The 26,628-nt window shown below is 42.7% G+C and overlaps 1 protein-coding gene across 1 annotated transcript; it reads right to left on the bottom strand.

Annotated features, from left to right (window-relative positions):
- Positions 1 to 2,244: 2,244 nt before the first annotated feature.
- Positions 2,245 to 24,748, bottom strand: LOC134909001 (uncharacterized). The gene is made up of 22 exons (XM_063915345.1): positions 24,565 to 24,748; positions 23,101 to 23,162; positions 22,924 to 23,016; positions 20,875 to 21,002; positions 20,638 to 20,781; positions 18,615 to 18,698; positions 17,701 to 17,871; positions 17,336 to 17,432; positions 15,449 to 15,672; positions 15,183 to 15,336; positions 14,921 to 15,117; positions 13,960 to 14,065; positions 12,964 to 13,148; positions 11,981 to 12,089; positions 9,445 to 9,614; positions 9,121 to 9,194; positions 8,343 to 8,470; positions 7,690 to 7,879; positions 6,021 to 6,159; positions 4,578 to 4,680; positions 2,973 to 3,066; positions 2,245 to 2,319 (listed from the first exon to the last, which is right to left on the bottom strand). The coding sequence occupies exons 1-21, from the start codon at positions 24,636 to 24,638 to the stop codon at positions 2,996 to 2,998; spliced, it is 2,703 nt and encodes a 900-aa protein (XP_063771415.1). The 5' UTR covers positions 24,639 to 24,748; the 3' UTR covers positions 2,245 to 2,319; positions 2,973 to 2,995.
- Between the last annotated feature and the right edge of the window lie 1,880 nt (positions 24,749 to 26,628).

The following is a 26,628-nucleotide window of genomic DNA, read 5'->3' as shown; positions in this document are numbered from 1 at the left end:
ATTTAAATATATTATAGTATACTTTGAGTGATTCGCGTCTGCACTGCAGGGCTGCCGTGGGACTCTGGAGGAGTAAGTATTCTATATGGGAGCAGGATGGACCCACCCAGACCTAGGGGTTGTGTGCAATGCATAAATTAAAGAAATGCCTATGATTATCACCTGTTTGATTAACCAATCATACCATACACCCAACTATAATCCTACAAAGTACCTGACTGTGCAAGTGTACCTTAAAGAGTTGTCCGTTTTGAAAGCAAAAGGTAGTCTCCCCAAATATGGATTTAGACTTCTCTTCTGTTTAAAAAAAAAAAAAAAAAACCTCCATAGAAGTGCAGGCAAATATGGACAAGATCGTCCATATTGGCCTGCCTGCACAGGAGACCAGCGATGAACGAGCGCGGGGCTGTGTATCATTCATCACTGGTGCCTCCATACTCCGATATGAATGGTATCTCGCTCATTAATGAAGATAATTCATATCCGAGTATTATCGCCCAGTGTGTAGGGCCTATTAGTTTTAATATGGTCAGTTAACCCTAGCAAACAGATGGACACTTCACAAGATGACTGCCCCCACCATAAACAGGTAGCCTTACAATGAGACTTCTACAAGCTGCAGGTAGTCCAAACAAACTCTGAAATCCAGGTAACCACCTCTAGCACTGCTCAATCAGCAACTGGTGAGGTCAGGGGCATACAGTATATTAACATCACTGTTCTATCAGGGCTTTATGACAGTCTGGGGCTCTCCACAGTACTAGAGGCTGTGTGGAAACCCATTCCATTGGAAGGTGGAGTGATGGCTCTCAAGATTGTGGATCACGTTACAATGCTATAGCGCAGAGTTTCCCCAACCTTGGTCCAAGGAACACCAACTGTCCAGGTTTTTGCGATATCCTTGCTTGAGTACAGTTAAGTGTGCATAAAGGACCATAGATTGGCACCCTTGCAGTACTCTAGTAGCCCAATTTTAGTTGTTATAGTAAGTGGCTTCCAAACAGTCCTCAAGGCACCACAGATGTCCAGGTTTAAGGATATCCATGTGTAGGCACCAGTGGTGTAGAGAAGGGGGGGGGGGGTACAGATTACCCAGGCCTGATGGAGGGCCCTCCCTTACTTGGCGGCAGCAGGTCTTCTCAGCTGCTGGGCTGTAGTGTGGCCATGGAGGTGCTTAATGTACTATTTTATTCTAAGGGTGCATGACCACACCTCCTGTGATTAGGCCACACCCCCTGAACTACCAGGGCCCCACCAGGCTCTCTACTGCCATGACTTAATTAGTACCTCAGTTTAACCATCTGTTCACAATCATGGAAAGCCCTAAAACCTGGACTGTTAAGGTGCCTTGAGGACTGCATTTGTGAAGCACTGATCTATGGTGATTGAGAATAGAGATGGCTCTACTACTGTATACATTAAAAGTTTACACACACCTTGTACTTAATTGTCCACCTTGACACCCCTGCTGCCCCCAAATATTAAGATATGTTGGCCATGGTTAGCCATCCATGGGTACTTGGAGTTTAAGCAGTTGACAAATGACATTTATACATTAGACCGGGGCCATAAGTAGATGTGGGCACAATGCGCTGCTGTGGAGCAGAAAAATCTCCATTAGCACCTGCCACCCTATTTGTCTACCTGCCAGCTCCTTCTCACTGGGAAGTTGTAGCCTGGCAGTGCTGCAGCTGCCCATCTGCCCCCTCTGTCCTGAGACTCGGGAGAAAAGTCATAAGGTGTCTCCCAGCCTGTCCCAACATACTGTGCCCTGCGAGGAGCCATGGTGTTGTGTTTTCTGGAGGGAGAGCCTGGAAGCAGAGCAGCCAGGTAGATTGGACAGTCCACCTCGCCTACAAGCAGCAGGTGCAGCACTGCAGTGTATGTACACCTGATAGTGTACCCCCACCCTGCAGGTCAGTGCCCTCAGTCAGTCTCACTGAGGGGAGGAGGGGGTTTCTGGTTCTACCAGGTGTAATGAAAGTGGCACCACCGTGTGGAATAATTTGAATGGAAACTACTGTGCAGTGTAATATGAATTATTATTATTTTGTGGTCACGCCCTATATTTGTGGCACACACCTACAACATGCACTGAACCCATTTTACATATGGGGGGTGCACGATGCAGTTTCTTGCACACATTGCTAAAATGTCTAGTTATGGTACGGCAGTAGATGGTAAGATGATTGTAGCACTAACAGCTTTAAGCAACCAATACATAAAATACTTGAAGACTCCAAGCATTATATCCTCTTTTTATTACCAAAAAAAGTGCTTAAAAATACATATTTAGTAGTTGAGGATGATTGTTCCAAGCTGCAAGACAAAATAGATGGAGTTAGTGGCTTAGTCTCAAAATCGTCACAGGCATAGTCAGTCTACAGTGTAAATACGGGACAAATATTTAACATAGGGGGCTTCCACAGGGCTGCTATAGAAACACTGTACAGTACTCATTTTCCAGGCCTCCTCAAAATAAATATGAAGTTACCATGTGTGGCAAAGAAAAACAAACCCTTTGGTTTAATTTATCATTTTTAAACCAATCATTTACGAATACCAAATGTTTAATACCATTCACCCAGCTAGTTTAGTCAAAGGGTGGATATCCAATTAGCCCTGGCAGGTCACAGCACTTCGAGTGGCAGTGCCAAGTCCCAGAGTGCTACGCCATGCCTGCAGTCTCAGCCTGCTGCAGCGGGCATGGGACGCTGCAAGCTATCTGCTATCACTGGAGACAGTTTCTGCCAAAAATGGGTCTCACTGAACCTGTGTGTTTGGGAGAAAGCCTGTTAAAAAAAAAAAAAAAAAAAATTCATCCTGATGTTTTTACCAAAAAACCCTACATTTTTTGGACCAGATGTTTTACCGGGGCTAATAGGATATCCCCCTTATTGTGTTTTGAGTAATGACCCAAATTCTGTCCCAACATGTTCGGTAAAAATCTAAGAAAACTGAAGTCTACTCACAGTGCATGGTGTCAGACGACCTTTCACGTCAGAAGGAAGACTGCTCTGGAGGTGGAGACCGATCTGTGCGCATCACTGGGTTTTATACTACGCCCTGGAAGTACAAAGACAATTCTGTGAATGCAAGACATATGCGGCACGCAGTTTTATACAGATTGTTCAGAGTATCCCTGGTTACATTGCAGGTTTCACTGAACCCAAGTGGCATGGTGAATGGAAGTCGGCCTTGTGTTATAAAATTCAGTTTTTTTTTATCTCCGAAAAAACCAACCTCAGCTTTAGGAGCAGATTACATTTTTTGCAGCTTCCCCCTGAAAGCGCATGTTTTGTTTTCAGGGGGTAACAGCAAATATGTAGTATCCCTTGAATGTATGACAGAGGGCCCACAGCAGATTTCCAATGCCTGCTACAATCCCTCAATTCCTGCTGGCAGCCCTTCCATAGGTTTCTATGTGGAATGCGATGTTGCCATATTTAAACTTCCGGAATGCAACACATTCCAGAGATTGGTCCCTGCAGCTGCTATCTGAAGCTAGTGGTACCCTATGGGCTACACCTCACAAATGTAGCTGGCTGATGGATCTACTGGAACCCTCCTGGCAATAGCCGCCATGCATGGGTGGTCATCTGGACAATGTATGCTCCATGTCCCCAGCAGCACCGAGCACAAACCCTCGGCTATGCACTAATAGTCTGTCAGTGGTTTGTGAAGCAGGAAGCTGCAGCACTGGAATGCATGGATGCCATGCTCAGATGGAGCAGCTCAGCTTTTGGTCATTTGGCAAGTTACCAAAATCACCACCAATGCGTTAAGTCATGACACAAGTGCTAATGACTGCTTGATACATTCACCGCTTTTTCAGAAGTTTTACCATTTAGTTGAGCTTCATTCCATAACCATTTCATTTCTTGTGCCAAAGAAATCACAATAGAACCATGTCCATGCTCAGCAGTTTTAAGTCCACTCTTCCCTTGCCGAGCATTTGTGCAAGCTGCACTGTAGACCGCTGCTCTAGGGTCAGATCATATTTTCCACACCAGCAATGCGTCTTCTTCCCTGTTCATTAGTTCTAGAGACTACACATAGCATTTGCTATTGTGTTGACCTGAACACATCTCCAGCTCCTCTCATGTTAAGGTTTCTGATGGTGGACACTCCAATCTAGAAGGTTGTACTGTAGTAGCTGTAGTCCTCAGCTAAGAAATAGTCCATGGTTGTAGAGAAGGCACAACAGCCATTCAAATCACCAATATGGACTACACCTTGATAAGTTTATGGATATTGTATACCTTAAATTGGCTTTTCTTTAATTAAAAAAAAGAGGCTGTCCAAACTATGTCCATCTTTCATAGACTGCATACCCACCAATCATGTTCCACTGTGGTGAAAGGGGTGCCATTTACCCATTAGGGGTGCGAACAGAGCAAACTGAGTGGATATTCACAGCGACAGCATTTGTTCTTAAGTTTGCTCAGAGTTCAAGGCTTCTGTATTACTGCAACACGAGTAGGATCAGCTCCAAAACAGACCAATCCTGTTTCTTGGACAAAGTTTGTTTTAACAAGATACAGTAGACCATACATACTTCGATTAATAGTACTTACCTGATCTCTGCTTGGTAGGTATACAAGATCCAATTCCTGTGCAGACTGAGTCAGAGGACAAGTTGGAAGCATCACAAATAATCACATTACAATGGAAATAGATCTGTTGGGAAAAAAAAAAAAAGGATTACAATATGGCATCTTAAAAAAAAAAAAAAAAAAAAAAAAACACCCCCCCACACAAACAATACACCCCACTGAAAGTTGACCAACATGTTCTATCACACTGCTCATGGTGAGCAATAATGCACACGTCTGAAGTCTGGTCTGCTTGGAGGAGAACATCAGGTCTTTAGTGCCTCTTGGCTGGGTGAAATTGGTAGTAGGGTAGGGCCACTTAGCATTTTAGCATGAACTATGCTAGCCTACGATGCTGGCCAGTTAAACCCTAAGAAAGTGAGGGCCAACAGCAATTTGAGTCAGCCTGTGAATTAGAAACACAAATGCCTATAAGAGTTGAAATGAGAGGAAGGGCTCTGATGAAGCTGCTCAAAATGCAGGAGAACCCCAATTCACTAATGATGCCAAACATTGATAGATGTGTTGGCATGTGTAGGATCTGGATGTGCCATAAAATGCTTGCAGTGATTAACTGGTTTGTTGCCACTAACTGCCAGTGTAATATCCACTTTCCTACAATCTGGGTGCTAGAGCATGGTCATTTGTTATAGAACCAGATATACTGTAACATGCAGGTGGGACAGCTGCAACATGTACAGAGTTCGATTTGGGTGGGGTGTGTTCAAATGGAAATCTAAATTGCAATGTAAAAATAAAGCAGCCAGTATTTACCCTGCACAGAAACAAGTAACCCACCCAAATCCAACTCTGCACATGTAATATCTGCCCCCCCTTCCTGCAGTGCACATGGTTTTGCCCATTAGACAACAAATTTGCTGCTGCGATCAGGTCTGCATTAGTCCCTGGGTCCATTACATTGCCCAGCCTGAACTGGGTGACATTACATTCAGCGAGGTGTGTAGTGGATGTTTTAATAGTGAGGGGGGGGGGGGGGGGAAGGCACACTAATGTGGCATAATCTGCCCTGGGGAAACTCCTGTGAGTTGGGGTACAAGGTGTACTGGCAGCCCTACAATGTGACAATGTAAACTAGGGACTACAGTTTAATAAAATAATCTAGGGTACTACTATGAGGCATAATATATTAACTAGGGCACTACTATAGTAACATGAACTAGGGCACTGTTATGGGCATAAAAATGAATAAAAAAAAAAAAAAACCTTGTGCAAAGAGGTTTCTCAAGAACCATTGACTGGCCTCTTTAATATGTTGCTATCGGGCCCACAAAGTTCTCCCATACAGAAGAATAGGATTGTGCTAGCAGACTGATCCACTGAGCTACCACGACAAGTTAGAAGGTAGATACACCACCAAGTACCAGGTTTGAAAAGCCAATGAATGGACCATTTTAATGTACTCGCCTCTCCCATGTAAGGTTGGTTACCATTCATAAATGTAAATGTTTTGACTTCAAATCTCTTGAAGTGGGATGGAAACTGAACTCTGGAGTCTGCAGTCACTTTGTAGAAGTTGGTCTGGTAGGGCTCATTGTGTTCACAGCTGCAAGGCAAAGCATATCGTTCTAGGAAAATAAGCAATCAGCTCCTGCCAGCATGTACATTCAACACTAGATGCAGCCATGACTACAAGGCATTAAATAGACCCCTAGCTAGAAGCTGCAGTTGCTATTTACTGGAGTGCAGGCTTACAGAAGTGAGATGTTGCCCACAGCAACCAGTTTCTAGCTTACCTTTTAGAAGGTGCAAGATAATGAAGTAGAATCTGATTGGCTGCTATGGGCAACATCTCCACTTCTGTAAACCAGACGTTCAGTAAATATACTCCTGGAATCCATCAAACCCCTCATACTTTACATCCTTAACATTCCTGGGTCCCACACCCTAGTCTGTATGCAGCACTACATACTTACAGGAACCATTTAAGAGACTTTACTACAGTCAGAGGCGGATTGGCCATAGGGTTTACAGGGAAGATTCCCAGTGGGCCGACGCACCCATGGGGCCCGTTTTGTTTGAGGACATGTGGTCCCTTTTATAGACCTAAAGAATAAGATGCAAAATAATTTGCATATATGAAAATTACTGCCACTTAGCCTGTGATTACAGATGATCTAGTGTATGCTCTGTCTGCCTGCTTGGCAGACATAAGATTGAGTGAATAGTGATTGGGATACGGTTGGTGTAATAAGCAAGAAAATGTATCTTTCTAAAGAATAGTTTCCTAAATTCTGAAGGTGTATCATATAATGTGCTCATAATATTTAATTTTATTTCTTTTTAACTTCCCCTTTGATGCTGGACATGCCCACTATCTGGAAAGCCTTGGGGGGGGGGGGGGGGGGGTGGTGCTGCCATGGCCCTTGGCTAGACCGTACACCTCTGGTGCTGCCCATGTGGGGCCACTAGTACAAATTTTTCCAGGGACGCTTTTTGTTCCCAATCCGCCCCCGACTACAGTAGAGCCAATATTTGATGTATTTTCTAAAGATGCAGGAACACTAGGTATAATGTTAAAGACAGTCGGCCAGTATTACTAGAAACACATTGGTGTACTCTGTAATGGGCCCTACACACCTAGCGAGCCACCCGATGGCAGTTTCTTCACTCCTGGCTCCATAACAGTGCATGCTAATATGGACGAGATAGTCCAGATTGGCCTACATGCACAAGCGATTGGGAACCAACGATGATCGAGCGCAGGGCCGCGCATCATTCATGCCTACACACGGAATGATATGAACGTGTTCTCGTTCATTAATGAGAAATAACATTCAGTTTTATTGCCCAGTGTGTAGGGCCTATTAGATGGATCAATGCTGCATTAATACCCAAATGGTTGGCTTTCCCCATAGATGTTACCACCATTATAGGCTACCTGAACCTCAAATACATCAATTTAGACCAGATAACTATATACAGTTTCATAGCACCCCTTCTGTTTTGTAGGCAGTGCTCCAGTGTTCGTTCAGGGCCCACCCATACCCAGTAGTCTTCAGTGTATGAAGTCACCCATTCCAAGTTATCCTGAATTAGCTACAGCAATAGGGATAGTGCAAACATTCGATTTCACCTGTTGTCAATAATGGGCCATGCAGGAAGGCTGCTCATATCAGACGTGGTTGTAGCCCAGCAGGTGTCCAAGAACAGCTCCAATCGTGGATCAGAGCTGTATAGGAGCTCAACTTCAAAGTAAAGGGAATCCCTCAAGTACTTTACAACTGGATAATCAACCTCTCCATAGAATGTAGTGTAGGTACTGTCTAGTGAGGAGAGGAAAAAAAAAAAAAAAAAAGTTTTAATTGTCAGAAAGCACAAATAGTAACAATGATCTCTGCAATATCCGACAGTTATCCACATTGCCCCAACAGGGTTTCATTATTCATAAATTGATCTCTTGCCAGAATATTGCCCTATACCACAACAGACTGCCCTCTTACAGCATCTCAGGAAGTCAAGTGGACCAGTCATCTGCATTAACCAGGTCACACATTTGGCTCCTATCAAACACTTTAGCTAGACATTTAGAATTAAACAGATGGCAGGGGGGCATGGAGGAGCACTTGGTGGTTGCTATGGAACATTATTGAATATGGATTAGAGTAGCAGTCATTCCAACAATTGTTCAACCACACCAGAGTCCGTGTAAGCAGCCTCCAGCTGGCAGAATGTGCTCACAGGTTCTCCATCCCAAGAGGGATTTAAAAAATAAAAAAAATCCTTTACCTTTGCTTAGTCTCAGAGTCAAATCGATGGAAGCTATTGCAGTCTGGGCACTGGGTGTTGGGTTGTCATCATAACCATAGCTTAAGACCAAGGTTCCATTAATTGTGTAGTCACATGTAACATTCATTCTGTACAGTAGTAAATGGACAGTTAGAAGCAATCTTTCCCTCAAACCTTTAACTTATTGCATTTTGAGTCAGGTGACCTTTAGGGGGAAGGCTTCCATTTAAAAAATAAATACAACCCCACACACACGAAGGTTAAGGAGAAGGGGGGATTGGATTGCAGGTTAGGGGAATCCTGCCTCCACGTAACACCCTGCTTGGTACACAATGTTGCTGCTTCCTAAACGGTCCAGCTTTCCAGTAACTCAGGAATGTTTAGGCCATATCTGGGGAGGTGGGTTGAAGTGGTACCAGACATGTTTGATTTGTGCCACCCAACAAGGCTGGAGAACCAAACCTGCAGATGTTACCACAACCGGTGCGATTAAGAGTCCCTGCGCCTTTCCTCATTTGAGTATCCATGTTTGCCACTTATTTATAGCACTACAGACTCAAGGGCCCAGACATCTGGTAGCCGTTTCCAGGACTCAAACAGCGATACATCTGGGAAATTCTTAAATAGTATAATTCCCCCTCACTGACGACCATCTTGAATATCAGATACCCCAGCATTGGAGATCTGCTACAGTTGCATTGGGGCCTTATCTTACATACCCTCCCAATCTTCAAATACTGTTATTTGCATCCTCTAGAGAGCAGTTTCTATTACTTACACATAAAGGAGTTTCCCAGATGTTCTACTGTAGTAGTATACTTCATTCTCATAGATCATCATATCTTGTTCAAACTGGAGGGGGGAGAATGAAAAAACCCTGTATTAGTAGTATCCACAGCTTGATTAGGCGCCTGGGGCATATTCATTCAGCGCTATGTGCAGTCAGATTAGTTGGGCAAAAGGCATTTGGACCAGGGTGGAGGGGTTCCAGTAGTTATACCACCCCTTTGTGGTAGCGCTGGGCCCACACCTAGTTGTGTTACTGTGCTGCCACAAGTGCATTATTGCTGCAATCATGATTAAACTTCAGGGAATGGTGTACCTGTCTTGTAGTTTTACAGGAGTTTGCAGCAAAGGTGAAATGCGCCATGTTGTTGCTGAAGTAATCCGGAGCACATTGGGGGTCTCTCAGGGTCAATAGAGACATATCCATATCCGGTATGTTGCTTACTTTCTTTACTGTAACCTCTATAGTCCCATTTGGAAAACAAGCTGGAACCAGGAAAAATGAAGTTAGCTTTGTAAGAATATAAAATTTTATACAGACAGTGTAATTGTTAGAATTACCGAACAAAGTACTGAGGTCAGTAGTTCTATTCCCACAATGACCCTCACTGTGTGGAGTTTGTATATTCTCCCTGTTCATGGGTGGCTCTCTTCTGGGTACTCCGGTTAACTCCCACAATCAAAACACACTGGTAGGTTAATTGGCTCCCAACAAAATGAACCCTAGCGTGAATGTGTGCATGTGGTCGAGAATATATATTGTAAGGTCCACTGGGGCAGGGACTGACACGAGTGGTCTAATATGCTCTGTAAAGTGCTGTGGAATGTGTGCACTATATAAATATGCAACTATGTTGAGTCATCCTTATTTGGGAGATGCATCAAGGTTTTTTTTGGCGGGGGGGGGGGGGGTTTAAAGAGTGGAATAGTGGATAAGTAGAGACATTGCCCTCAACCAGCTTTTAACTACTGGTGTGCACTGGGCCATTTTGGGTTGTGTGTTTTTTTATCTGGATTGGTTTTGACAAAAACCACCATTGCAGGTCTTTGTTCTGGATCTGTATTTTCCAGAACCACCCCCCCCCCCCTGCTAAAAATAACCAAATTTGGGGGTGTTTGTATACCTACAGTATTAACATCATCAACATTCATTTCCAAACTATGCTGAACACCTCACAATATTGTTTATACAGTTCAGGCCAAAAGGTTGCACAGAGGTGGACTAGCCACAGCTTTTGGATGTATATTGGGGGGGGGGGGGGGGGGGAGCATTAGTCAAGGCTAAAGACTTCTGTTCAGAGATGATTAAGGCAAAAAAAAAAAATTAGATTTAAAAAATGTTAAACTTCATTTAGAATAAAGTTATTTGTTTCCTCAGATAACAACGATGTGCAAAAAGTTCACTATGTGTGGAGTATAGTCATTTAATTTAAAATTATCCATTAATATTAATTTGAATTACAATGTGGTGATCAGAGTTATGAAAAATAGGACCATAAGTGATAAGAATTTCAGCTAAAGACATCACACCCTAAAATGGACAGAGCATGCCTGGATGTAATATGGCAAGATACATCACCAAAATAAAAAAAAGTCCTATTTTGGCTGGACTGACAGAACAGCTGCAGTCCCCGGATGTATACGGAGATGACAGCACAATATATAATAAATATATATATTTTATATAACATACTGCAGTTGGTGTCACACAAGTGAATCTGAAATCTATATAATTACACACTGCAGTTGACTACATAGACAGCATTTCACAATGCTATTACGAGTTGTAAATATACTGTGGTCTGACCAGTGTCAGTACTTTGGGGGGAGGGGGAATAAAATAAGTAGTACACTACATACAAAAATTCAGGCTTCGTTTTAGAATTTATTTTCATTTTACACTGGGGTGAAGCCCCTGAATGGATGGACAGAGCACCCCTTTCAAATAGAGATTTTTGGCTTTGGATCACACACACATAGCAGTAGTATACGGCTGCTGCAGTGACACCAACAGAAATATAATTGGTCTTTGGATCACACAGGATATATAGCGGTACACATACAGCCACAGAATGCTATGCAGAGCTTAACAGTGACAGCACACCAAACCCGCTGCTTTCTCCCACACAGGACAGACGGAACACGTCTTTACTGTGCACTCTCCAAGGCAGATGTGAAGATGGTGCTGATCGGGAGAGCTATATATTTTCAAAAACCTGCGAGATCTGACAGGATGATGTTTTTGCCTCATTTTCAGATCAGAGTTAAGCGCACAAAACAGAGCTCGATTTGGATCCCCAAGTTTGTGCAGGTTCGGTTCTCAGGGAACCTTACTCGCTCACCCACTTTTAACCATCAAGTACAAGATCTAAAAGTAGAAGCAGATGGTAGCTATGGGCAACTTTACTCTTTAGAATGTTTGATACATCTCCCCATGGGGGCAATTCAGCGTTGAATGTAGCCACACGTTTGTTAGCAGTTGGGCAAAAACCATGTGCACTTCAGGTGGGGGCAGCTAGAACATGTGCAGAGGGTTAGATTTGGGTGGGGTGTGTTCAAACTGAAATCTAATTTGCAGTGTAAAAATAAAGCAGCCAGTATTTACCCTGCACAGAAACAAAATAACCCACCCAAATCTAACTCTTCAAATGTTATATCTGCCACACCTGCACTGCACATGGCTGACAAAGTTGCTGCTACGATCAGGTCTGAATTAGGCCCCATGTCTGTTACACACTGCATCATGGGGCATGTTCTGAAAGCTGGCGATTGTGGTGAAATGTTAGTCTTTACATAGCAGTTAGTGACCAAGCATCAACACTTCATGTTACCATGTCAGCTACAGCCCTTACCAACTGGATTTATTGGTACATCACAGGAAAGAACAAACTTATACAGTGTGGCTCCATTCTGATCTTTTATGGTTAATGGCATGGTTACCACATGGCCCCCACTAACCACCTGTAAAAAAGTAAATAAAAATAAATTGTTTTAGTACTTGCAAAGTTTGTGTATTGAGTGCATTCACATAAGGCTCCACAATATATTGGACAACTTGGATCCTTGTGCACAACTGGCTTTTAGAGGTTTAAGGCTTGTCAATTTGTTAAGTTACTGTTCCCATAAAATTAAGGACTATGGGGTCCAATTACTAAAGCTTGGATGGAGATAAAGTACCAGCCAATCAGCTCCTAACTGCCATGTCAAAGGCTGTGTTTGAAAAATGAGTTATCAGCTGGCTAGCTGCCAACTATCTGTCCAGTGTCCACGTTCTCTCCAGTCAAGGATTAGAACATAAACCCCTTTAATCCTAAATGGTAGGATGTACTACACATCAAAGGCGATCCATACCACCAGTATGTACCTAGAAATTAGTTTAGAATTGTAGAGGACAGTGCTCCCGATAAGTTGTCCTATGCATCTGCTGGGAGGGATCCAGAGGGATCCCTCAGATCAAACTGAAGAGCCCATAGGCTTTGTTTAGAAATGCCATCTAAAGATTACGGTCAACACTCCTGAAAGCATCACATTCCAGGGCTTTGTACTGTACATATGGAAACTCAGCAAAAGTCAGAAAACTGCATTTTTGAAGTTACACATCCCGCTGGAAGTCTTTTGATATCACATAATGGAGGAAATGTCAGATTAAAGAAATGTATATCTATGGAACTGAACAAAGCTCAACCAAGTTTATACAAGTCAAGCATCAAAGTGGATACAATGGGTAACATGCCACAGCTAACTCCCATTAAATTGTATACCACACCATAGCGATTCCTAGAAGTGACCAAAAACTGAAAAAGGCTTATGCAATAGATACTGGTCTTGTACAAACCTCATGCATGATCTGTTCAGATGACGCAGGCACTTGGACCATAGTATGCGTTTTATTGGCAGTCAATCCATTGCTTAAGGTTAATTGTTGCTCTTCAATATAGATGTTCCAGTCTGGGCTCAAATTTCCAATTGCGGCTGTCAGTGAAAGACCATTCATTCCACAGGGTCCAACAGTAGGCTGGGCTGCAAGACAATGGAGTTATGGAGACTTCAGCTAAAAAAGGAGACATGGGGAACTGTGGCATATATGTAGCAGTCTTCCAGCAATGGACTCAGAAAGTTAATGTCTGCAACCACGAAATACTGTATCAACCAAAGTCCAAAACCAGCACTGGTCCGAGTGTCAGAGCAACATCTGAATAGTTTTAGAAAATCTGACTAAAAATAGAGCGGCAACTAATCAAATACATTTCATTGTTCGTTTCAGAAGTGTGCTTGGCCAGCTTCACGTAATTTGGGTTACCGTGTTACAATTGAAGGGAGAGCGGGGTTTTGGGGGGGGGGGGGGGGGGGACGGAGGGAGGAAGGAGGAGAGGGTAGTGGCAGTATCCTTTTGCCCATGTTTGGGGAGGGTTTACATCATAGTGAACTGAAGGATATTAGCACTTGGTATTTACTATATATAGCCATCATGTGGATATCTGGCATTGTGCAATTAAAAAATAGCAATTAGTTTTTAGTGTATGCTACAGAATACACAAGAACATCCTGGGCACGAGTTGGGTGTCCATACCTAGAGCAGAAATTCTCTAGCTCTGGAATGCCATCTGCTGTTGGAGCACCAGAACAAGACAACCTGAAGTCACCTACAGCAGGTACCAATACACTATTGCTGGACCTCAACTACCATTCATGATGTTTAGCAGTTAGAGGCTTCAATCCTAATTCTATTAAAGATAGATTACCATTTAATAGATACAACTGCTTTGGAAGTCTCCAGAGTTGCCCCTGGCCTTGAAGAAGCTGCTAAATGAGACTGGCAGGAGTGACTTACGGATAAAACTGACAATTGTAGCAGAGGAAGTGAAGGTCTCATCATAAGGATGAATCTTGAATCCAAAGACAACATTCAAGGTTAACCGTATGCCATCCGGGAAAAACTGAGGAAATAGAATTGTCAAACAACTTCACTAACGAGTTACAGTACTAGCATGAACAGTTTGATTAGAGCCACAACTATACTCAATTCTAGAATGCACTTTAGTGATATTTAGTGGTCAGTATCTATTAAATGTACAGATATAGGAATGCAGATAGTATTTATATACACCAGACTATACCCTTTGATCAAGGTAATATTGTAGCTTTAAAATGAGCTCCTACTGTAGCAGGTGTCACTCCTTTTGTTTCCACCAAAATGACCAAAGCATTGTGGAACTACTGGTTTGGAATGGTTTGTATGATCAGAACCTAGCCATCTGCGGGAGTTCTACTATAGCACAGTATCTGGTGCAGAACACAAAGCAGGAAGCAGCTATACCTACAACCAACAGATTACTTATCCATGTAGGATAACCGATGGACACATCTGTGGATGATACATGTAGGCATACTCTTAGCTCCAGCAATAAGATCATAGGAGTTTAATTGTACTAGGACGACAATTTGGCAGAGAATACTGGAAACCTGGGGAATGTTAATAGCTGCCAAAATCAGTACACAATATAAATATAATCTCCACTGGCTACCAAGACAAACTTTTGCTCAGTAAGGCCATTTAAGTCATTAGCAGCTGGGTGTAAGAATTTGACCCAATGCTTACAGCAAAACCATCTGCTTTTACTTAATGGTCCCTTTTGGACATCCCCCCCCCAAAAAAAGAAGTTTCCCTGGAGAGTGAATTAGCTAGTTAATGGCAAGGCTCAGTTGCCAGACTAGCTCCTTTCTAGAAGGAGACCCTTTATCCTGTAGATAAACTCCCAGTACTACAGACAAACGGAATTACTGGCACATACCTCCTTTGACACATGCGGATCCAGGAAGGGCACTTTAAGAACAAAGTCAGAACTCATGTTTGGATGGTGTTTTGTAGAAATAGGGTAGCTGACATTAATGGTCTGTTGTACACCACCAATGGTGAGGTTCACCAGCTGAACGTCCGGAAGAAAGGGTCCAATTGTGACATTAAATATTGAAGTTACTGGTATGGTGTCTACAAAAGAAAGCAAAGTTATACACTGCCACTTTAAACTGGATTTTACTTCTACGACATCTTACCATTTGTTATAATGGGAGGGCGACGGTCGAAGGGCGTTGTCATTTGTTTAACAATCGTGTACTTTGTTATACCCCAGGCATCATCCACCCAGAGATTTTCAAGGAATGGATTGATACTGTAGGTTATTCCATATTCCTTATTTACAACATGACTCTAGAAGGAGGATCAAGAAACTCGTTAGACTCAATTCAAAGAATGGCAATTAATCCTCTGCAGTGGAGACACTGGTCACTGCACCCATATATAAAGAGTTATATTCTGTTACCTTATAATATCCTCCTTCAGCACCCACAGGGATGGTCACTACAGTGGCCTTGCTGCTGTCTGTAATATTATACCTCCTGGAGTGTATTTCCCCATCTGTTAGATTCCAAAGGTTAACACCAAACTGAATTTGGCTGCTCTGGGTTATCTTTGCACCAATGAGCAATGGAGAAATGTTCTTTGGGATTGTCCATGTGATCCAGCTTCTTGTATAGGTCACATCATCTGATGAAAAAAAAAGACCGGCTTATGCACTTGCTGAGGCTAGAAAAGAAAATTCCATGCACAATGTAGGAAAGGGTTCTCCACGGTAAGAGCAATAAAGATTTGGAACTCACTGCCAGAGAAGTTAATAATGGCAGACTCTGTAAATGCATTTAAAAAAACGATAGAAATTTGTCCAAACTGGAAAACGTATCCAGGGCTTTAGCATAGACATTAAAAATTATCTGGGAGTGGTAGGAATCATTGCAGTCAATCAGTACTTAACCATTAATTCAGCAGGCACATCAAAATATGAACAGATTAACGCAGAATACAGGTTGAACCAGATGGCCATTTTGCCCTTTTTCAACCTCACCGACTATAACTTTATCAAACCATGTCACGCCATTTACTATCATTGTACTTTATCAGCCTGTTGATATATGTTGGTTTATGTCCCATAAAGAGGTTTGGCTAGGAACTGGTACATAGTAAACCCTTATGGTCATGACAAGTTGGCTGTTTGACATGGTACTAGCTTTCAGTGCTGGATTTGTAATCAAATTAATACACTGCTTAATATGTTGGCTGGGTCAAAAATCATCTATTAAGGGACTGAGCCCCCCCCCCACCCCACCATCTTTTGCCTGGTGGGACTGACCTACCAGCAGGGTGCCTAGGTTTGTTAAAGGGTGGTCCACATAAAATTAAGTCAGGGCTGTCCCAGTTGTTGCCCATTTCCTAGTGGCTGGACCTCAACCCAGAACCAGTCACCAATGAACTGCCGACCAGTCCTGTTCCACCCATTCAACTCTTTGAAAGAATTTTGCAGTCTGGTGCATGTACTGTATTTGAGAAACTACCAAAAAACAGCCTGGTTTCTACCAACAACCTGCATTAGAAGTCTTAAGACATGTGATCACGGCAAAGAGGCTCATTCAGGTGCGGTTGCTCATGCTGCCGCCATCTTTCACCATATGCAATTGCATGCCAATATGGGCAGAAGCTAACCCGAGCATAGGGACACCCACTGCTACAACAACTTCCATCAAACAGCATATAGTTGCCGATACATCAGTATTGTATTTGCAAATCGGGAAATATCCAAGAGTCTTGAGTGCCTGGTGTAGTGCAGGCTGAGCTGCTCTCCTGGGATGCAGAGGGCTCTCTAGTAGCAAGCAAGATTGCAACTGTCGATTTATGCACACCCAGAAAACTGCATCTGAACAGCTAGGACATTTCTGCATTAACCTGACCACTCCCCAAACACTGTTCCTGTCACTCATTTTTGACAGATTCCTCAGTATGACTGCAATTCATGCACATCACTGGGGCTCACACTCAATATAACTAGCTGCTACCCAGAGTACTCTCCTAGCTGAGCAAAATAATTCTCATTACTCCTGTCAATAGTTAGATTTTACTTACTAAAGACACCTACCCCCAGCTAGGATTTTAAAGCCTACCACTTACCAGTCCCACCCCCACTTCAAAATTAGTAGTAAACTGGATAGTGATGGCAAGTACATTTTTACACATTACACAGGTTCAGTGGTTTATTAACAAAGTTAAACAGACCTTAAGCCAGCCACAGATCTTGTGCAAATCACAAAAAAAAAAAAAAAAAAAAAAAAGTAATCCAAGTACCCTGAACTATGGAATAACCATGTAGAAAGTTACTCACCAACTGGGCAGGCTACTGCATTGTCAACCAAGAAGATAAACCAGCGTTGTTTATAGAATAGTGTGGCTCTTATAGTTGAGAAGGTCACTCCACCAACCTGAAATATAGTTCTAACAGTTGGAAGCTGAAGTGTAGCTACAGCTATATCCAAGAGAAACAAAAAAAAAAGGGACACAAATCTGACCAAGAAACTCCTGAGAAAAAGTAGTAAGCGGTCCATAGATATTCTCAGTCAGGATGAGACTATGCCATGCTGAGTGATTGTTACACCACAAACAAACTTGGGGGAGTAACTTGGGGGAGGGGTGACAAACCAAAAAACACCCTAAACCACTCCAGCTTATTTGTCTTGCCAAGTCACTTACCTTTTGAAAGACAGATTCACTGGAATTGTAGGGAGATCTCAGCAGAGTCCTGGATTCTGTTGTATTAATACCATATCCAATATTCTGCGCCCCATCAATCATCATCGTTGTTTTCTGATTTGCAGTCAGATGGAACACAACTTGCCAGATAGACATGAGTCCACTGACAGCCTGGAAAATCAAAGACCAAAATTATCCTTCAAAATAAGGTTTTTTTGTTGTTTTTTGTTTTTTTAACACAGGACAAGTCACCTGTAACCTCAAACAGTCTGTAAGACTAACCAAAGATGTAGCCATTAGCAGAACATGATTGTATTTGTATCAGGCATCTAGCTAGCAGACTCTACAACTCTGTAGGAGCTCTCAACTTATGAATTCAGGGAGTAGACAACCATAAGAATTTACAACCTAGAGTAGTTGAGAGCTGAAGAACTTTGCCTTTATCAAATTTGAATCGGTTATCTATAGAATCTGCAATAGCATCCCACAGCGAACAGAATTTAACATAGTATTTACTTACATTGCTTAATGGGCAAGGCCAAGGGGTCTATTTGTAATAATTGCTGCATTTAGGCTCAGACCTATTTAATATAGCGATGCCACTGTGGCTTTCCTTTTTGTACACATGGTTCTATGGGTACTGCATAAAAATTTTAATCATTTCAGGGCTGGGAATTGAATGACACTAGTTAGACTTTACATTCACCTCTACACTAGCTCAAGCACATAGGCTAGACTGTGAACACAGTACTAAAATAACCCCATCATTAGGACAGGGTTATTAGAGCCACTGCCCTGGCAACAGAATAAGCCATAAAAAGTTTTTTTTAATAAGCAGTTGTAGTTTATGGACCCACCCTGCCAACAATCACAAAAATATGCCCCATTTAGATTCTGGGGCTATTAATCGATACCTGGGGAATTGCAGATGACCAGTCCTCAGGCTCATCTCGAAACACTCCTTCTGATATCACTGGAATCTTCCTCCTGACTGATACCTGTTAAATACAAACTTTTAGATTGTTTTTAAGGGTGGAGGGAGAAGTGAAGGAACATGCACAAAACACTAAAAATGCCCTATGATCGTAGACATCAGGAACTTGCTAATCCAGTCCACACAGATCTTAATGAACTCTGGAAGCCAGAGGTTGCTTTGTGTAGGTAGTATGTACAGTAAATGTAGGATGATCCTGTGAGCAAGAAAACAATGACCTTTGCAGACCAGGTGCACCAGGGAGAGGAGTTTGGCAATTATAAGGCACTTGTCTACATGTGCTTATAGACTACCAGAGGATGCTCTTGGCACTAAGTCAGAAGACTTATTCTAGCAGCACAAGGTGTGACTTGACATACACAGGTATCAAAGCCCTTACATTTTTTTCTTTTTTTGCAAAAAAGTGTATTTCTATAACAGCTAGGAGTTCCCAAAATATTTGCAGTCTTTACGCTGGATTGGTGTTATTAGGGGGGCATCTAGTACATATGATTTGTGAGAAGTTAGATATACAACCAATCAATTATATCCCAGATTAGTGTTTGAGACAATACCATATTTCACAAGGGGAATTTTGTACTCAAGTTACATCAGTCCTAGCATGGACCTGGATTTTTAATTGGATAGCCAGTCATCAAGGACATAGCCATGACATCACTACAGGGGCAGGGTGTGTGATAAATTTGCTCAGGGTTAGATGTGGGGGAACTCTAAGTTGATGCCAGACCTGCATTTCCCCACAGTATCCCTAAACCAGAAAAAGCCAAATGCATTTCTGTGTAGGTGAATTTTGAAACTGCAGTGCATAGGTATTCTTTAATCAAGGGGCTCCCAGACTCTTGCATTACAGCACCCTAGGGTCTCCTCACTTTCCCTGGTACCTTTAGGCCAGAAGTTTGTTGGGGAGGCAAAAAATAAAATAAAAATTGTACAATGAAGTAAACTGCTGGTGTCATCCAGTCACAGCACCCCGTTTCGGAATCACTACCGAAACCTCATTTTAGGGTTAGGCTTAGTTGCAGAATTTGTGTAACTAATGTATTAGTCATTAGGAAGGCTTACCATATCCTCTTTAAGCCAAGACACTTACAAATAACAGATTCTATGGCTGGCTTCAAGCCTGTATTTCACCTGATTTTAAACATCCACAGAAGCTGTGTAATTCATGTGTCCCGGTTTAAAGGGATCGTATGGTAAGCCAATTAGTCCATGTCATATGCGCCAGATACCAGTCTGAGAAAGTTTAGACCCCTTTTTTATCATTTCCACTGGAGAGGGCAGTAGGTGTATGGTATAATGGGCAGAGTGATTGAATATTCATTGTATTATGGGCAGAGTGATAGAATAGTCATTGTATTATTTAGGCTCTGCTCTCACTACAATAGGACTTAGATCTGTGCAGTCAGTCCTGATGCTAGTAGAGTACTAGTCAGGGTGATAGTGTCTGACCATAGTCAGAGTGCCAAGTCATGGATAGCTACTGGGTCCCTAACAATCCAATATACTATAAACAAAAAAAAAAAAAAAAAAAAAATTAAAAAAATTGTGGATTTAAAGAACAATGGATCATGCTGGCACCATATATAAAACTTAAGTTTGTAGCAATGCCAAATATAAAGGTGGAGATGTACAGACCCTTGGAGGTATATAAAGTACCAACCAGCTCCTGCCTGCCATGTTACAGGCTGTGTTTGAAAAATGACAGAGGCCGATTGGTTAGCACTTTCTCCAAGCTTTGATAAGTCTCATAAGGGAGAGAACTTCACCCAAACAGGGACAGAGTATAATATTTAAGGAAACAGTCACATGACTAGCTATACGGTGGTGTACACTTCTTGCAATTTTCTACATAAAGTTAAACACATCAATACTACACAACAGGAAGACCTCAGACTTGAATACTAAAACCTAGAGCAGTAAAAGACATGCTAAGGATCTCTTGCCTCCATGTAGTTTGTTTCACAAAGTATTTCCCGGGGATGCCACACGTAAGGACAGCTGACCACCTTTATGTAGCCTTCTGCACCACTCATGTCAGGCTTGGATGCAATCTCAATCTTCACAGTCACTTCATAATGGGTATCATTCTGGATGGCAGATAAAACATCCAATGTTACTCTTTCTTCATAGAAGGGTGGGGGGGGGGGGGGGGGAGGAAGGAGAGGGGAAATTGGACCTACCCTAATTTCAGTGTAACAGCTAAACAGAGAAGTCCTGAAATCAATGTTACCCCAGCCATCTTGGGAAATTGTATAGCCACACTGTGAAGCCAAAGCTCTGGTGATAAGAAAGGCTCTTCCGTACTTATCTGCAGAGAAAATAAGATTTTTTTTAGAGGCCAAAAAAAACCCCCACACAACTCTACCAGTGATGCTTTAGAACATGCCACACCAATACGGTATTAATGAACTCTGCCCTGTTATAAGCTACAGATATTGTAAAACATGACCAAGCAAGGACTCAATGTCACATTTGGACATATTCCATTCTGCATTAAATGGACAAGAACGCTTGGCTGTAGTATGTCAGTCATTATACCACCCCCACCCCTCCATATCTCTGCTTCAGAGTTATTAAACAGACCGACAGCAAATAAGAACCACATGGCCCATCTAGTCAGAAACTTTAGCCATCCAATAACCTCAAGCCCCATTTGATTCTTAGGTCTATCCCAAGAATGTTTAAATTGCTCCACTATCGTAGTGTACCTCTGATGGGAGCCACTTGCCTTCCTCATTGCTTTGATATACTGCTTGCCCTACTTAAAGCCACCTGAAATAGCAACTCCTATATCCATTTCCTCCTCAGTATTTCCATTACAGAGCAGATACTATTTAGCCTTTGGGTCCTTTAGACATTCTGGTACCCAGTGACAAAACTAATTGGTGCCCCCTCTCCAGAGATTTAAAAACAGGGACTGTGCGTTCCAAAGGCATATATCAAAAATAAAGTGACATGGTTATGGCCACAGAAGAGCACCAATTCACATTACACTGCACAGTAGTAACTTATTCTAATTACACTTCACAGTAAGAGCCCCTTATACAAAGGGGATGGTGTGCAGGGGGTGTGGCCACTTACTGCACTGCTCCCTTTTGCCCTGTGATCTGCTACCTCTGGCCCCAGAAGTCCTCTACTCATTACACGACCGACTCACTGCTGTACCAGCGCTGCCTACGCTACAGAGTTAGAGGCCAGCGCTACAGCTTCACGATTGGGATAGTGGCAGATAGTGCCTTGCACACAGCACATTTGTGCTATGGGCAAACTGTCTGCCCTACCCTAGATACATCCATAATACCACCCACTAAGGGACCCTCTGTATGATTATGAGGGACATCACACGTAGCAATAATATGAGAGACTCGCCATTAAAGAAAGCGGTGTGTAGCCAGCATGTTTAATGTACAGTGGTGACAGTGGACACTTAACACCTGCAGGAGTCAGTGGACAAGTGAAAGTTCTAGTTCACTATGCACTGCTGGAGAGCATCTCATGGCCCCTGTAGAAAGAGGGGTTTGCGGGACAACACTTTAAAAAAGTGCTCACCAACTGTTGTGGACACACTGAGGCAAAGGTAGGAGAGAGAGAAGCGTTTCAGCGCTGTCTGACATCTCTGGCTGCTGACACCAATTGTGATCCGATTAAACCCTCACAGGAGTAGCCAGACCCAAATGCAGTGTGTGCAAAGTACCATCTGCCCTACCCTAGTTATGGCCCTGCAATCACACAGATTATACCCCCTCTGGATTTGCCCTTGCCCAAGGAGCACAATAGCACCCCCAAGCTTGTGTTTAGAATTACTGACAAAGTGTCTTCACCATTAGGTTGCATAAAGAGTGTAACCACATCTCCCATAATTAGGCCACCCCCCCAAAAAAAAAAAAAATTATATGTGGACCTACACCTGTGCACACAGCACAGGTTGCCTGGGGGAGGGACTGGCAGCCCCCACAAGCTCTAATTTGTCTGGGCTTGCAATCAGGACGTGGAGAGCCACACAGCATCTCTGTGCACTCCTGATGCCCATTGGAACCCAAGAAGTAGGCAAAGTAAGGCGTGATAAGCCGGTCTGCAGGTACTCTAATCAGAGACATCAGCCGCACTCACAGGAGTTAGTGACAGCAGTGCAAGGTGCACCGGAGTCTGACCCCCAGCTCCATGCAGTGCTGCTTGCGGAACACCCTCTTCTGCACTAGGCTGAGAGTTAGTATAACAAGTCTGCTTACCTATAGCTGAAAACTGCACAGATTTCCCGACAACATCCTGAGCAGGCAGATGAAACTGTATCAGAGACTTCCTGCAGCTGGATACTATAAAATCTGGAATAGAAAAGAGATGATGCTGCAGATTTGCTGCCAGATTCCCGCGCAGTGTAACAGATAGGTCAAAGTTACAGCGGTTACCTGAGTTAGGGCTTTGCTGTGCACAGACTTCAGTGGACAAAGCAGCCACTAGGACCATTACCCTAAAAGACAACAGGAATTACAGCATGTACTAGACAAGTTGCTGTAACAGTACGGTTTACGTGTGTGTTGGAGAGATTGTAATAAATTGCAGTTTTCCATTTAACAGTTTTGCAAATAACACACACATGGTATATAGGACGATCACATGTAATAATTTGTGTTATACCCCTTTCAGACCGACAAAAGTTTCCCAGGTTATTGCACATGAACACGCATCAACCCAGAAAATTGCTCAGCGTGAAAGGGTACAGAAACAATATCCCAGTATTTCATCCCAGGTCTCGACTAGGGTTGAATCCAGGATCGTCCCAGGATGTGGTGCAGTGTTAAGGCGCCCCAGCACCCATTCTCTGCATAGGAGGTGCGTGGAGAGGATTATCTCCAAGCACAGCCTCCGGTAGAGTCATTGATGACATCACCAACCCAGCAATATTCCAGGTCAGGCCGCAAGTCTGAAGGAGTCTCAAGCCGGGTGGCACATAGGAAGCACCCGTGTACACATTCCCAGGTCTTGTCAGTCTGAAAGGGGTATCATTTATTCCAAACAGGCAAGCTAAGCCTTGCAGTCTGTTTCAGTGTAATACAGCACAAGTAGATTAACAGAATGTCCAGAGTACAACACAAGGATAAGGTCTGGAAAGCATGGACATACTGGGGGGGTGATTCAATTGTTTAATCACAACCGATCCCCCGTGTAAAGTGACGAGAGATTGCGGGGCAATACTTAGTTGTCCCCAGTTATCACATCCAAATCAGTCAGGTATAACTGCATAGAGCAATAAACCCAATTAAACAAATGGGCACAACACGAAAAGTCCAAATTTGGGGGCCCAAACAGGTCACTTCGCATTTCAGGCCCCCAGGGGCAGAGAGCTGAAATTAAATTATCATGCATGAATAGCTGCCAGGGGCCTGCAGTAACATTTGTATATCACCCACTAGATCCATAAACAAATCAGTTATTTTGTAGATATTGGACGGACCACATCAGAACAGATTTAATACAGATCAAATCACTAGTGGGCAGCAAAGTTAACTGCATTCACATTTAAGAAGTGTTTTCACAGTACTTCTAGTTCTTTATCACAACATACACATTCCAGAGAATATTTGCCCATTCACATGTCCCTGCTCCAGCAGAGCTTAAAATCCATATTTCCTACCATATGTACAGACACAGGTTAATTTTAGAAGAACTGTACATCCCCAAATGCTCCGCCAGTTTCAGCATGCCCCAACACCAAAAAGGTCTCAGGGCATGCTGGGATGTGTAGTTCTACAGCAGTTGGTGTCCACTAGTTTTGGGCCTCATCTGAAGCAGTGAGAAAACATTAACATTAGTGTTCTGCAAGTAACTCAGGACACAGCCAACAACAGCCCAACGCTCACCCAGGATCTTACCTGAAAAACACCGCCATCTTGTCAGCCAGGGACTCACCAGCCAGTAGCAACCTCACTGTACAAACCTTTACCATGGAACCACAGTAAAACACCTCATCACAAAGTGCAGCACATACTTCTCAGCTACTCCTGTGTGACCAGCAACAGGGAAGAGACTACTGTGCAAATGCCTCCTACCAGACTCATATATCAGGTACTTATCTAATTGACCTAATTAATACATTCTGGTATAGATTATCCTAATTAATGGAGGTGACCAGCCATATGTTAGCAATAGTAGCTGTTATGTTCTCCTAGTTATATCAGATAGGAAACATGGCTATTTGGCATCTTACTAATATTTGGAACGTATTTAACGATAAAAACAATCTAAATGCTTTAAAATGTTGAGCTAAATAAAGCCATAAAAACTGCAATTTGTATCATACTTGCCTACCTGACCCTCTCCATGAGGGAGAAAATGCTCTGTTCCTGGACTTTCCTGGTAATGTATGATTGCCATCACCTGTGGTGAAACACCTTTCTTATCCATTAACTAGCTCACCACAGGTGATGGCAATCATACATTACCAGGAAAGTCCAGGAACAGAGCATTTTCTCCCTCATGGAGAGGGTCAGGTAGGCAAGTATGATTTGTATCAATATAACAAAAGGTACATGGTGATGTTTAAAAACTTACTGACAGAAAAAATGGCAAAACATTGTATTCAATCTATCCCATGGCCTCCCAAAGGATTCAGGTTGGAGTTATCAAGGGGAAAATTATGTGGAAGCTGCAACCTTCTGTAAAGAAAGTGCATTTCTGCATTTACTATACCTAGTCGCGCCACTATGTGGCAGCACCTGTCCTACTGGCAGCAATTTAGCTTTCTAATCAGGTTTCTGTGGTCACTCCATACAGGCTTCTGCAGCACAGTATATTCACTATATTGGAATACTCCAGCTGTTGAGAAACTACATATCCCAGCATGCCCTCACACAGTTTTGCTGTCAGAGAATGCTAAAGCTGTGTCAGGACACGATGGGATGTGTAGTTTCTAGAGATGTGCACCGGAAATTTTTTCGGGTTTTGTGTTTTGGTTTTGGATTCGGTTCCGCGGCCGTGTTTTGGATTCGTACGCGTTTTGGCAAAATCTCCCTGAAATTTTTTTGTCGGATTCGGGTGTGTTTTGGATTTGGGTGTTTTTTTTTCAAAACCCTCTCAAAAACAGCTTAAATCATAGATTTTGGGGGTAATTTTGATCCTATAGTATTATTAACCTCAATAACCACAATTTCCACTCATTTCCAGTCTATTCTGAACACCTCACACCTCACAATACTATTTTTAGTCCTAAAATTTGCACCAAGGTTGCTGGATGACTAAGCAAAGCGACCCAAGAGGGCGGCACAAACACCTGGCCCATCTAGGAGTGGCACTGCAGTGTCAGACAGGATGGCACTTCAAAAAATTGGCCCCAAACAGCACATGATGCAAAGAAAAGAGAAAAAGAAGTGCACTGTGGTCGCTGGACGGCTAAGCTAAGTGACACAAACACCTCAATATCACAAGAATTATTTGTTCTAATCAATGGTATTATTGGTCCAAATCACTGGAAGAAAATGACAAAATCACTGGAATTATTCGTAAACATTTGTAGAAAGTCACTGCTTTCTGATTACAGAAATGCTCAGATATTCCTGCGAATCCACAATCCCTTCCCAGAGGAAAAAGAAATTGAGAAACCGTTGTTTGAGAACGTTTGTTCTCTTTCACTTACAAAGGAACAAACCACTTTCCAAGAAGACTGAAGTTTTTGGGATTATGGAGACATAATGTTTTTGAATATAAATCCTAAAGCAGGTGGTGTATTAGAGAAAAAGAGTGCAAGAGACCAGCCATGCAGTTTCTGAAATATTATGACAAAATGTTACTGTATTTAATAAGCACTCATTCCTAACTCTGCTAAGTATACTGCTAGGTATACTGTATCTGGCTTCCATGAGGTAGTTGTCCATTATTTCAGCTTCCATTGACCTTTTTGAAAGTGGTAGAAGTTATCGATTCTTTTTTTCTATTTTTAT

Source organism: Pseudophryne corroboree, chromosome 4, assembly GCF_028390025.1.
Source record: "Pseudophryne corroboree isolate aPseCor3 chromosome 4, aPseCor3.hap2, whole genome shotgun sequence".
Taxonomy (NCBI): domain Eukaryota; kingdom Metazoa; phylum Chordata; class Amphibia; order Anura; family Myobatrachidae; genus Pseudophryne; species Pseudophryne corroboree.
The sequence above is the reverse complement of the archived record's forward strand: the minus strand, read 5'-3'. Positions and strand labels throughout refer to the sequence as shown.